The sequence below is a fragment of the Rhinolophus sinicus genome, linkage group LG04, assembly GCF_036562045.2.
Source record: "Rhinolophus sinicus isolate RSC01 linkage group LG04, ASM3656204v1, whole genome shotgun sequence".
Classification (NCBI taxonomy): domain Eukaryota; kingdom Metazoa; phylum Chordata; class Mammalia; order Chiroptera; family Rhinolophidae; genus Rhinolophus; species Rhinolophus sinicus.
This window is the reverse complement of record NC_133754.1, coordinates 28,947,629-28,961,823: the sequence shown is the minus strand read 5'-3', so window position 1 is coordinate 28,961,823 and position 14,195 is coordinate 28,947,629. Positions and strand designations below refer to the sequence as shown.

Here is a 14,195-nt window from a genome sequence, read left to right as displayed (position 1 = left end):
CCTGAAACTATCCAGTGTTTTCCTGAACTAAAGTTCAGGTCCTTCCCGAGCTAGTCTGCGCTTGCCAGTTCTTCTTCATCTCACTCCCATTCCCCTAGCTCACCCTGCTCTGGCCATACTGACTTTTTTCTGTGTCTGTTAGGTTGGTGCAAAAGTAACTGCAGTTTTAAAGGCTAAAAATAATTGCAAAAACCACAGTTACTGTTGCACCAACCTAATAAAACATGCTAGACTTTCCACCTCTGCTTAGAATGTTCTGCTTCCAGATCTTTATGTGGCTGTCTCCTATCATCAATGCAGAGAGGCCTTTCCTGATCATTCAATCAAAAGCAGCTCTCTGCTTTAGCACCTTCTACTTCCCCGCTCTGTCTTACAGTGACACCATCGTAACAAAATCATGGTGGGGTGAAGCCATGTGGTTAGTGTGGTTATGAGCTCTCCTAGGAGCCAGGCACCCTCGGACTGAACGCTGGCTTTGTTTACTTGCTATCTCTGATTTGGAGGAAGATGTTTTAACCTTTCTGCATCTCAGTTTCTGTCTTCTGTGAAATGGGGACAGTAGTACTACCTATCTAGTTGTAGTGAGAGTTAAGGGAATTAAAACTTGAACTGCACTTAGAGCCCATGGTTAATGCTCAGTGTTACAATATTACTGTCTTCTTAGCCCTTACCGCTGTCTTAAATTATCTTGTTCGTTTAATTGCTTGACTTATTTCTTGTCTGTCTCCTTCTTTCTAAACTTTAAGCTCCACAAGGGGAAGGACCTAGCTGTTATCTCCCTCACTTGCAAAACCCCAGCACCAAAAAGGCACCTGATAAATATTTGTTGAATAATTAAATTAATAGGTAAATAACATCCGATAAATAACCTCTTAGAGCCATTGTTTTCTTTGAGTAAAATGTCGATAATGTGGTATTGTAAGGTTTAAAGGAAATAATTTTGTCTTTGGCATGATACATAGCACAAAGAACTGGTAGACGTGTGTGTGGAAATAATTGTATCTGTATCTATCCCACGCGAAAGATTGTTTATCCTGTTGCTTTGTTCCTATTCTTAATGGCTTCACTGCTCATCTGGTTGCCTAAGATAAAAACCCCAGTCCTCCTATGTTTCTCCACCACTTCTCATCCCACACTTAATTGTTCACTATAGTCTATGTATCCTGCCTCTTAAATGCCTTTGAAATTCATCTTCTCCTCATTCCCACTGGTGTAGATCCACATGATTTCAGATGTCTATTTTAACAACCTTCCTGCTTGCTCTTCTTTTCCACTCTCAACCCTGAACATCTGCCTTATCGTTGCCTCAGTTCTAGAATATAAATTTGATCGTCTCACTCTTCTGCTTAATAACCTTTGGTGATTCCCCCTTGCCCATAAATTAAAACCCAGATTTCTTAGTACCGTATATGTGAGGCTCCTCACTAATAAATAGGGCTTAAGTTTGGCCTTGTCTCCTCTCCAGCCTCCCCTTGCTTGCACTGTGCTGTGGCCGTGCTGAATTTCTCACTGCGCCCAGATTCGCCATGTTGTGGCAGGTCTTTGTCTCTTTGCCTTTTCCTTTGCCTTCCCTGGTCCTCTCCATTATCCTCTCCTTTTTATTCTGCCTGGTGCATTCCTACCCGTCCTTTGAGATCTAGCCAGTTTGTGTCTTTATCTGTAAGGCCCTCCATGGTTTCCCGAGACAGAAGGAACACTGTCCTCTTGTTCCTCCCATTGCTCTCTCATGTTGTTTTAAGGATCACACTGTATACTGACCCGTTCCATGACTGTCACGCTCAGTTAATCTACCAGCTCCTTGGAGCTAAGATGTACCTCTAAAAATGCATGCATATGTGCATCTATATAAAAATACGTGCGCGTGGATGCATGTGCTTTCCCATGGCAGAAGGAAGGGGTCCTTATGCTCTAGTACTCTGTCCTGCCACTGGGAGGGAACTGACCAGGGAATTGAGGTTTTCAGCTTTCTTGAAACCCAAAGTACAAAAGGTTTAAGAGGGCAAGAAACCAGATTGCTGGCATTTTCTCCAAATGAGGAGAGCAGAAGGATTTCCTGAAGTTGTCCTAAGCTGTATTAGTGACTGGGAGTCAGAAAAGGGAAAGGAGGAGGTGCTGTTAGGGCTTGCCTGGCTCCCAGACAAGGTTTCTTGTCTGAGTCGCCCCATTTGAACTGGGTGTCCTGCCCTTAAGCTGTCTCCGCGCTGACTCTGTGCTGTGGCCCCTTCCCCGTCCATGGGTCTGCTCTTCCTAAGCTGTGTTTTAGGCCAGGCCTGTATCACTGGGACGACTCCTGGCTTTCGACTTCCTCGGCAGCACCTCTGGTCTTGCTGACCTTGCCTGTTGTCCCTTCTTGACCTATTCTGGCCCTTTTTGTTTCTCGTGATTCTGCTCTGACAAACGCCATGATTCCTGGTATTTGACCCCAGCCTGATCCAATGAGTGATTCTGTTGTGCCCTTTGGTTTTCCCGGAAGGGGAACTTGTAGACTGTCAGGGGAGCCTGATCATACCCTGGGGCCAGACTGTGACAGCCAGGTGTGCTCAGGCCCCTCGGCTGCCTGAGGGGCCCTTCTCTGGATATGCAGCTAATTGGGGGTGGACAGTTACTGCAGTTTTCTGTCAGCTTGTCTTTATTGTATTGATAAGATATTTCAAGAGCCTGCAGTGCATGCTAATGACTGAGCAACTGGGTTGCCAGAAAGATTATGAACTGCTTCAGAACAAGGATAATGTCTTTTACTCCTTTTGTTTCCCTTCCTCATAGCCCCTCAGCGTACATTAGTCCTCAGTAATTGTTATCTGAGTAATAATTACAGGGTGGTTGGATCACAGTTTTCAGTTTTGTTTTATTTTGTTTCAGATTGTTCCTTGTGCTGAGAGAGACTGATTTAACTATAGGGAAAAATATATTGATAGATACTAGTCCAGAGATTTTAAAGTGTGCTTTTTTCACCAAAGCATAGTTGTACTCTTACACTATTGAGATTTTGTTGTTGTTAAGGTTATTGTATTTTGGGGAAAAGTGTAAGTCCTTTATTCCTCTTGGAACTGTAAAAAGATATGAAATAGCATGTTTTAAGGTTCTCTCCTTCTATGAAAGATCAGGATCCCCACTGATGTCACGTAAACAAGGTTGATCTTTTTGGACAGAAAATGAGGGCATTTCTGAGATTGAAATGAAATATATTTATTAAATAGAATGAACTTTATTCTACAGTAAGTTAGCCCACCTTCACAGGCAGTATATACATATGGAGCAGCCCTTTTAAGAGACTGACCACAAATGGAAATCTGTTCTTCAATTTACACCTGCTGCCCAATACTCGGGTTGTTTTTAGTAAGAATTTCTGGGTATCTCAGCAAGAATTTTCGACACCACCATTTTTGACTACACATGCCTGGTAAGTTTAGTATAATAAGCATACACACATTTAAAATTTCCCTTAAAATTGTGTTATAAGCTACTATTTTTAAATGCTGCTCTCCATTTGAAAGCTTGCAAAGCAAACGCAACCTTAATTTTTAAACAGTGCTTTTAGAAGGCATAGGGAGGAGAAATGGCCGCAAAGGCCTCGATTCTTGATTCTTTGTCTAGTTCCACTGTCATGTGACCTTTGTCTTGAAGCGGAAAAGGTGTGGCTTTTTTTTTTTAATTCTTGCATATAATGAAACACTTTAGATTTTATGATTAAATTAAGATGCAACATAACATAGCTTGCATTTTTTCCCCCTTAATAGTAGATGCTGAAAGAAGTACCTATGTGATGTTTAGGCCTTAAAATATTGTTATTTAAATTTTTGCCTGTTTCACATAAGTAGCATTGTTTCCTCGTAGCTGAAGACACCTGCTGATTGTGCATGAGGGAGACAAGATGACCATGTGTACTTTCTATACTTAGCACACTTAAAGGTGGAGCTTTCAGTTCATAGCTCTGGGTCAGATTTAGTCTTCATATCTCTGGTTAAAGTAGCCACCCTCTTTGGGTTGTCATTTACCAGGGTGATCTGTTTGTGCTGTAGTTTTCTGCAAGACTGCTATTAAAAAAATGATCTTTGGAAGTTTCAAAATATTCTTGAGCTTGTGTCTAAAACATAGTAGGTGTTTGATAAATATTTATCAACTTTGTATTTATCAGCATACATACCTGTATGTCTTCCCACATCTTGTTTCCTTATTTTCTCTCCATGTTTCTATTAGCAGTGTACTAATAAATATTGCAACACTGCTAGTCCCTTGACTGTGTATGTAGACTTTGTACTCAGTAAATCTAGCTTGCATTTTATACCATTACATCGTATAAATAGGTGCTGATATTACTTATGAAGGAAACTCATGTTCAAACACTTCATATGAGTTCAAACATGATATTTGGACTGAAACAGACTTGAATTCAAATCCTTTCCTGCTGTTCACTTTCTGTATAACCTTGAACAAGAGACAACCTTTTTAAGCTTCTTGTTTCTCATCTTTAAAACAAAAATAACATATCTTGCTTGACATGACAATTGTTGTCGTGTCAACAATAAAGTTGACAATTAAATTAGATAATATATCAAGAATATAGTAATGTGCTTGACACGAGGAAACATCAATAAGTGTGGCTGCTGCTGTTATTACTGTCATCATTGTCAATTGTTGTCACTTAGGCTACTGTTAAGGATTTATCTGTTACCCATACTCTTGGTAAGTTCCATCCCAACAGTTCACTTTCCTTTTTTTTTTTTTTTTTTTTTTTTTTATTATGGGCCAAGGAACAAAAATTTTATCTTGAGTCTTCAGGGGGGGAGAATTTCTTCCTGTTCTCTCTCAGTCTGCCTCCTGTTATTTAATACATTTTTTTGTGGAACCAATTTGTGTGACTAAGATTGGCCATAGACAGAACATTTACGATTAACAGATTCTCTAGGAATGTAGCATGTTCATAACTGTTTAATTTTAAAAAGAGAAAACTCTCTTGAAGAAACATTGCGAGTCCGATGGCTCAACAGCAGATAAAGATGCATAGGCCACTTCCGTAGCTTCCCTAGTAGTTTAAAGACAGGCGCTCCCCCATCCTCCTGACACACACACAGGATGAGATGACGAGGGGTAATGCACGAACAACTCGTTGGGAGCAGGTGAGAGAAAAAGGCCCCACCACCAAATACAGTTTTGAGCTCCCCATAGACCTGGTTCTCCCTGTCCTCTTTCCCAAAAATTTGCACCCTGCCTACCTTGTACACAAAAGACATAGCAGAGCACAGCACTGGGACCTCTCCCTTTTCGTCCACTTCTAGCAAAACTCAGGTTTCTGAGGAGCTCATGTTACAAGCTACTCGCTTAAATCAAAACAAAGAGTTTGCAAACTGAAGGAAACTCTACCTAGTGGATTACGCTTTAGGAGAAAATAGGAAAGGGGAAGGAAAAATGGAAAGTTCTATCTGAAACTCTACCTCTCCTCCATGTTTAAAATAAAGAAGATACGGGGCAGCCAGATGGCTCAGTTGGTTAAAGCGCAAGCTCTGAACAACAGGGTTGCCGGTTCGATTCCCACATGGGCCAGTGAGCTGCTCCCTCCACAACTAGATTGAAGACAACGAGCTGCTGCTGAGCTACCAGAGGTTGCTTGTACAATTCCTACATGGGATGGTGGGCTGCGCCCCTGCAACTAAAGATTGAAAACCGCAACTGGACTTGGAGCTGAGCTGCGCCCTCCACAACTAGATTGAAGGACAATGACTTGGAGCTAATGGGCCCTGGAAAAACACACTGTTCCCCAATATTCCCCAATAAAATTTAAAAAAATAAAGAAGATACTTTTCTAACATCTCTGAGAGTCCAGGAATGAGAAGATACGCAACTACAGCTATGTAGAATGCAACTGTGCAATAAAATCCACTCTATATGAATGGGTCTTACAATAAAATCCACTCTATGTGAATGGGTCTTACAATAAAATCCACTCTATATGAATGAGTCATTCTTAGGGTAAGTATGGCAGTTCTTTAAAAAAAATGATTTTGACACCCACATAAGTTTACTTGGTTTTCTCACATACCAACCCTTAGGTAAGCCTGTGCTTGTTTCAGCAGCACATATGCTAAAATTGGTAATCCTCACTTTGCATGGTTCTATAGGACCATAAAAATGACCATTCAAACTAAAACCACACAAAACAGTCTTAATAATCAATGGGAAAAATCTAATTGTTCCATAACCTTTAACAATTTTTGTCAAAAACATTAAATCTCTCATTGTCAATTATAAGTATACGTGAAAATGAAAAAAAGCAATAAAAGTAATATGTATTTCGTATGCTAATATTTATGTAGTACAGTTGAAAACATTGAGAATTAAAGTGTTTTATTTCTTTGTAACAAACTTATGGAGACTAATCTGAATCGTGCTTGCCGTCCAATTGGATAACTTAGGAAGCGCTAGCATCTTTTCTAACGCCTTAACGAACTGTCACACTCCTGAGTTTGCATCTGCTTCCAGCATTTTGTCCTTTGTGCTTTCAGTGTTGTGAAATATCTCCATATTGCTTTAATGTGAAGTTTTTTACCAGCCTGTCACTTCCTCTAGACATCTTTCGCCTTTTCGTCACAGTCACGATCCTCATTTATGTCACTAAGTTGGCCTCTCCCAGATTCCTCTGGCATAATCTAGGGTCTCTCGAATGGTGGTAGTTTCATCTAGTCTTGTATAACTACATTTACATTTGATTCTAATTTCACTTCTAACATTAATCACTTCTCCTCTTTGCTGCACCTTCATCTCTGCTGGCTAATTATCCACCTTTGTAAAAGACCATGTGGCAGCACAACTCCATGTTTTACTGTGTATGAACTGAATAACAGACGAATAACACCAGCCACTTTCAGACTTTGAAAGACGTGATTGGGCCACTGATCACCATGAACATCTGTTTTGTGAACTGAAAAGCTAGCAGTGAAGTTTTTACCTATGCAGTTACTCACAGTTAATATAATGTGGTATATTTGAACCATGTTGTTAAGTGACTGGTGTTATTCAATTAAACTGTGGTAACTGAAATTTGTGTGTATCAGAACCATATACAGCAAGGATATCAACACTGAAAATCTGTCAGGCCAGATTCAAAGTTTGCTTTCATTTTGTTTCACTGTTACGTCAGCTAGTAAGTAAGGAGAAGATACAAAATCAAAGACACAATGGGAGGCAGATGGGCTCACTTCCCCAGTGTTCCCCTTGTACCTCAAGCGGATGTTTCTGAAGTTTGGTGGTCTCAGCAACCCACTGGGCTTCCAGCATTTATCCCTTATGTTGGGATGCCATTGAGAACTAGAGGCAAAATAAATTGCTCAGTGTTTCACCACTAGTTAACGGCAGCCTACCACTAGAGATTCGTTCTTTTGATACTTGGTTCTGACATTTATTCTTTTATCACGTTTGCTTTCTTCTGATCCCCTTCAAACACATTCTGTTCCTCCTATGTGATGGGCTATGAGAACATGTGATCTTGGGAACTTTTCTTCGTTGGAGACACCCTTACAATGGTCATAATATCTCAAAGGTGAAGCCAATAGGACTTTCATTTCTCTTACTTCTAGTAGGGACGGAAACAGTCTTGTACTCTGTAGCTTTTTTGGGCAAGGGGAGCCCTCAACCAGATTGTACACCTCAGTTAACATTCCAAGATCAAAAATCCTTTAAGCTTCTCCTAGATTCCAGCAGAACACACTTCCGATATCAGCTGCAGCTCCCATACTGCTCTACGATGTTTTCTCTGACATAATGAAGCCTTTGGCCATCACTGCTACTTTGAAAATCAAAGCCTTTTGGTCTCTAATGGAATGTTTATGAACGTACTCCATTGTGAAACTTGCTCTGGAAAAGGAAGCACGTATGGCAAATGATGTTAGAAGTCCCTCCAGCTTGCCGTGGCTCTGATTCATTTAGTGATATGTGCTCTGGAAATATCTGGCATTAGTGTGAATAAGTGTGTTGAGACCCAAAGTTAAATAAGTTCTCATCCTCCTTGTGTTCTTCCAGGGAAGTATAGCATCAGATACATGCATCTGTACTTGTTATTTCCATATGACCAAGTAAATTGCCCTTTGCCAAATTTAAATAGGTATCTCGGGTAAACTACAAATCCCTAATCCCTACGTCAAAAGGCTCATCTGTTTGCATTCTTTTGCTAAGATGAAAATGAAAGGTTTTTGGGTGGAGTAGAATGGCAATCCTGTATTTAAAAAACTGTGCTGTGTATCTGTCATTCTCTGTGGCTTCCCTTGGTGTCAGTGAAAAAAAAAGAAAACAGTCAAATATATGAAACATTTAATTTAGTAACATAGTGACTCGTAATGCTTGTGTGTAAAAGGAATCCTGTGGTGTTGGCTCTGCCTTAATGTAAGGCTTTGGTGTGCATGTTAAAGTAAGGAAACAATATTTATTCAAGAAATATTTAATGAGGGGCTGCTGTATACCAGCAATTGTTCTAGGGAGCTGGCACTAAATATAAGATGGTCAAACTCCTTACTTTCTTGGAGCTTATAGTCTAGTGGGGAAGACAGAGACGGAAAACAAATAAATTATGTGGGTTGATTAATTAATTGATCAGTTCCATGGCTTTCACTCTGTGTTTCTCTTCCTTTGCCCATCAGCCCAGGTCCCTTACTAGCGTGGTAAAAACATCTGATCACTCAAAGTATTAGAGACTTGCAAAGTATTGAAATGGAACTTGGGGGAATTGAGGGCAATGACCTTTTCGAAAAAGCCAGCCTCCATCAGTGACTTCTGCTTGCTTGTTCCTCTCAGATGTGCTGGCCTTTGTTGTTCGTTCTCATGGTACTTCAGCTGTCTCTCGGAAATAACACAAGAAATATGGTTAAGACTATCATTTTGACTTCAACTCAAGACCATTTGTTAATTTATGTCTTTTTAAAAAGAATTTTAAAAAACACATGGGGCAAACGTAGCATCTTTAAAGACGTTATGCTTGAAATTCTAGGCTAAAACCTGGAATAAGAGGCTGCTTGTATTTTGGGTAATGTTTCTTATTTGTCACTAGTCTTTCCTTATGTAAAGCTCTCAGCTCCCAAGGACATCCTTTGGTAACAGACTTACTATCTAGTGGACATTATTTGATTTTAAATTGTTTGATATTTTTCATCTGAAAATATCTTTATTAGAAAAATTGCTCTTAAGAAAAAACAAATTTTATCTTGGTAAACAAATTGAAGACTGTCACTTCTGCTGTGTGCGTTAAATAAACATACTACATAGTTTTTCCATTTAAAAATATGGGGGTTATTTGATTATACCAGGGTCGTTATAATCAAGAACTCACATTTTTGCTGAATGCGCTAAAGATCTTCGTCCACTTTTTAAAATTCTATTACAGAAACTACAGCTCTGTCAAATACTACATTTACAAACCAAAATATTTTTCTTTAACAAAGAAGGAAAAACTCCCATCTTTCATTTAACCAAATACTCATTCAACCAAAAATTTTGTCTTTAAAACAGGGAGGCTTGTTATTGTGGCTACTTTTGTTTTTGTTATATCTATGCTTTTTTTCTTTTGCCTTTTAGAGGTTGAAGGGAGTGTGCTTTTTTCCGAAAGTTCAGTTAATTGCAGTGAATAGATCAATATTTGGCAACAAGTCTTTGAAGGCCCTTTCTAAGTCTGGGATTTTCTGAATCTAATCTTGCCTTTGCCCCTGCTTTTCTCCCTTAGTGGCAAGAGCAGGGATCGTGTCAGGAGTAAGCTGGAGAGTGAATTGGGCTGTAATTTAGGAGGAGGTGATGGGCATTGTGTGGGACTCAGAGTATGCAGTGGTTGGCTCTGAGAGGTGCAGTTACTATTGGTCCCTTCTTTATAGTTTTTATTTGTTAAATACCTAGTCCATTTTATTAATTGTAATCATTTTTATTGTTGGGGGGGGGAGATAAAACTATTTTAAGAAGTGAACTTCTCAAGTACCTTCCCCCAAAGAGAAAACACCTGAATTCTTCAAGATGGAAAAAAAAAAAAAGATTTTAAAAAGCCTTTTTAAAAGAACTTGCATGGAAAGAAGTTATTTTTCATGGGGTTAGACTGTAAGGCTTGTGTTTACTGGCTCATAAGAAGCAGTTTCCTGAAAGATGGAATTTTCCTTGATAGATGGAATTTAATGTCCCTTGAAGCTGGATGAGTCTTTTTGATCTTTGTATCCCCAGTTCCAAGTATACTACCAGCCCGTACTAGGTGCTCAAAAATTGTTTTCTGAGCTAAACCCAATACCTATTCTTAAGGGAATAATGAAAACAAGATAATCCCGAGTAAAAAGAGTGAATTTTTGATGTGTTCTTTTTCAGTTTCTCTCCAAAATGTTCCTTTTCAGAAAATGTGAAAATGTTTGTATGTGTAAAATATTGGAACCACAAGCACTGACTTTGTATTTCAAAGTTGGAGGAAATGAGATTGATGTTTCACAGAGTTGTAAAATGCCAAAACTAAATAGGACTGAAATGAATTAAAGCCCAGTGTTCAGAAAGGCCAACTCAAAGCTTCAGATCAAGGGTAGCTGTAATGGAAAGGGTCCAAATAAGTATTTAAAACCACCCCTGCTGGGACTGCTAAGATTTCTGAATTTCAAATTGGCATTTTATGTTTGACAAGGTGACATTGTATAAGAAATGTATTATAAAACAGTACTGTACGATAGGAAAATGATTGAATGTAAATATTTCAAGATGTGGACCACTGTTCAAATGTTATCATAAATCTCTGCCATTGTTTTAGGGGATAACTCTCCATGCATATATGAGCTGAATTGATAGAGCTAGCTAGGTCTTGGAAGGGAAATCTTCAGTGAGTTTGTGCCTCTTTGCTACCACCAGTTTGATTTGACCACAAAAGTATTCTATTAGATCTTTGCCATTATTATCATATGCTTATTATTACATAAGTGAGAAAACCCTTTTTTGGAAGATACTACGTCTGGTTTAGCTCTTGTCCTATTCATCGAGTGGTCTGAAATGTCACTGTCATGTGAAATTAGAATGGGCTGAGACAATTGGCGTTAAATTTTGAAAAGGAAAGAAAAAAGCTTGAACTGTAAGGTTAACTATCCTTCCATTCCTTGCAGGTTTGGAAGGTTTACAGTAGCTGCTCTTCAGTCCAAAGTAGAACAGTATGAACGTGAAACCAATCGCCTCAAAAAAGCCCTGGAACGAAGTGATAAGTACATAGAGGAACTAGAATCTCAAATTGCACAGTTGAAAAATTCAAGTGAAGAGAAGGAATCTATGAATTCCATTTGCCAGAGAGCACTTCCTGCAGACGGCCAGGGGAGCGAGGGAAGTGGGGAGGATATGCCATCAAAGAATCAAGGTGATGGTGCCGGAAAGCAGCTTGGCTCATCCAGCTCCAGTGCTCACCTGGCACAGCCTTCTAACAGTTCTGCCCGGCAGGAAAGCACCAGCAGAGCAGAACCAAACTGTTGTAACAACAAAGACCTATATCAAAAACAGGTGGAAATAATGTTAGATGGGACAGATACAAGTATGGATACCTATCTGGAAAGAGAATGGGGTAATAAGTCAAGTGATTGTGTGCCCCACAAAGATGAAGAACTTTATGATCTCCCAGCTCCCTGTACCCCCTTGTCCCTTAGTTGCCTTCAGCTCAGTACTCCAGAAAATAGAGACAGCTCTGTGGTCAAAGCAGGAGGCTCCAAAATGCCCTCAAACCATCTCAGAAAATTGGTGTTTGATGATTTTTGTGATTCTCCGAATGTCTGTAGTAAAGATTCTTCAGAAGATGATAGAAGTGAAAATGAAAAGAAATCAGAATGTTTTCCTTCCCCAAAGACAGGGTTTTGGGGTTGTTCCACAAGCTATGCCCAAAGCTTGGATTTTGAAAACTCAGAGGGGAACACAATAGCAATTTCTGTTGGAGAAACTTCTTCAAAATTGAGTGAGAAATCAGGTTCATGTTTATCCAAGAGGTTGAATTCTATTCGCTCTTTTGAAATGAATCGGACAAGAACATCCAGCGAAGCTTCAATGGACGCGGCTTACCTTGACAAAATCTCTGAGCTGGATTCCATGATGTCAGAGTCTGACAACAGTAAGAGCCCTTGTAATAACGGTTTCAAGTCAGTGGATTTGGATGGGTTATCAAAGTCGTCTCAAGGCAGTGACTTTCTTGAGGAACCAGATAAGTTGGAAGAAAGAACTAAGCCAAATCTTTCCAAGGATTCTCTAACTACTGGTCAGTTAGTGAATGGAAATGAATGGAAACCCTCTTCATTTTTTCTCCTCTCTCCATCTGACCAAGGAATGGATGAAGATTTTTCACTCCATCCCTGTTCTGACTCAGGAACTAATGAAATCAAACCCCCAAGCTGTTTGTTTCAGACTGAGTTTTCCCAGGGTGTTCTGTTAAGCAGTTCACACCGGCTGTTTGAAGATCAAAGGTTTGGGTCATCTGTGTTTAAAATGTCCTCAGACATGCATGGTCTTCATAACCACCTTCAGTCTCCTTGGTCTGCTTCTTTTGTGCCTGAAAAGAAGAATAAAAATGTGAATCAATCGACCAAAAGAAAAATCCAGAGCAGCCTTTCCAATGCCAGCCCATCAAAAGCAACTAAAAGTTGACTCCTTAGGAAGATGTCATTTATGTTTTTGTCCTGAGAGGAATATAAGTTTTTAAAGTTACTTTTTTCCCCTCATAAAAGTTTTTTGAATTGATCATCCTTAGTCAGGTGTCAAGTCAGAATGGTGGATTGCCTGTACTTAGAATACTTTGTTCATTTTGAAGAGTTTGTTCTTTTTCATTTTCATTAGGGAATCTTTTTGACCAGAAAAGGTAGAGAGAGGGTTTCTTTTTAATGAATAGTGTATGTATCCGGTTTGGGTATATTCTGTTTTGAATCTCGATTAAACTGTTAGATACAATGGCCTATTAATGAGCTTCAGTTGTCTCGGAATGTGTATTTCTTAAATATTATAAAACTTTATGTTTTATCTACACACTGCTCGTAGGACACTTGAGTTTCTTTAAAGCTTTTCCTAGAGTGGTCGTTATTTTGCCTGCCCCCTTTTATTTATGTTTAGTGGTGGCCTTTTATGCAAGGCCATGATGGAGAAATAGCACTCGAACCTTCGACCAATCAATATTCATTTACCTTTTTTTAGGTTTTACATAGATGTTTGCATTTTTAATATGTTCAGTTTTTGTAAAAACGTTTTGCTAGTATGAAAGAATACATTTCTATATGTATGTTTTATGTCAGATAACTTTCATTTGTTCATCTTTTTGTTGTGTTGAAAATCAGAAATTGAGCCTACTTTGAAAAAAAAAAGGCATAGGACAGTTAGGGTTGGGGAACCTGAACATGGTAACGTCATACTGCCAGATGTACCCGTACAAAATCACTCACTGACAAGTTCTTGATCCACTGACATCCCAGGAGTGATGAAGTTCTTGTTTGCATGTCATTGTTCTTTGTGAAAACATTATGCATGGTAGCATTCTTGCTTGCACTGTTTTTTCTTAAGAAAAAGAAGTTTCAGTTCGCTAATAGAATTATCTTTTATGTAGGACAAAATTTTGTTTTGTTTTTCATCAAGAGTGTTGGGATGAGAACAGGTCAGCTAAGCACAATTTTTAATTTAAGCTCTGAAAAAGTATATTCTAAACATGTTTGGTAGGCCTGTATAGGCTTTTAAAAATGATTTGTATGCTAATGACTTGTTTATCTAATGCGCACTGAACATTTTACGTTAATACTGTACTGTTTTACATTACTACTGCATGCTTTTGTATGTGAATTGAATAAAGGATGTCATAAGCACTGTAATCTTGTTGTTTTCTCAGATATTGAATTAGCCTATAAAGATCAATCAAACTTACCATTTTTAATTGATCTTATGACATAGGGGTTGACACACTATGGCCCATGGACCAAAGCTGGCCAGCACCTGTTTTTTTGGGAAAGGCCAATGAACGAAAAATGGATTTTACACTTTTTAATGTTATTTTAAAATTCAAAGACTATTTCATAACACAGGGAAATATATGAAATTCAAATTTCAGTGTTTCTAAATAAAGTCTTATTGGAGCACAGCTATACTCATTTGTTGATTATCTATGGCTGCTTTTGCACTTGCAGTGGCAGAGTTGAATAGTGACAGAGACCATGTTGCCCGCATAGCCTAAAATATCTCACAGAAAATTTTGC

General features: G+C 38.9%; 1 protein-coding gene across 2 annotated transcripts in view; it reads left to right on the top strand.

Moving 5' to 3' along the window:
- Positions 1 to 13,814, top strand: part of OBI1 (ORC ubiquitin ligase 1) — a 39,660-nt gene extending 25,846 nt beyond the window's left edge. For both annotated transcript variants that reach the window (XM_019742584.2, XM_074329417.1), the window contains exon 6: positions 11,097 to 13,814. In XM_019742584.2, the coding sequence (XP_019598143.2) occupies positions 11,097 to 12,609 (1,513 nt within the window). In that variant the 3' untranslated portion in view covers positions 12,610 to 13,814. The remainder of the gene's footprint in view (positions 1 to 11,096) is intronic.
- Positions 13,815 to 14,195: the final 381 nt, after the last annotated feature.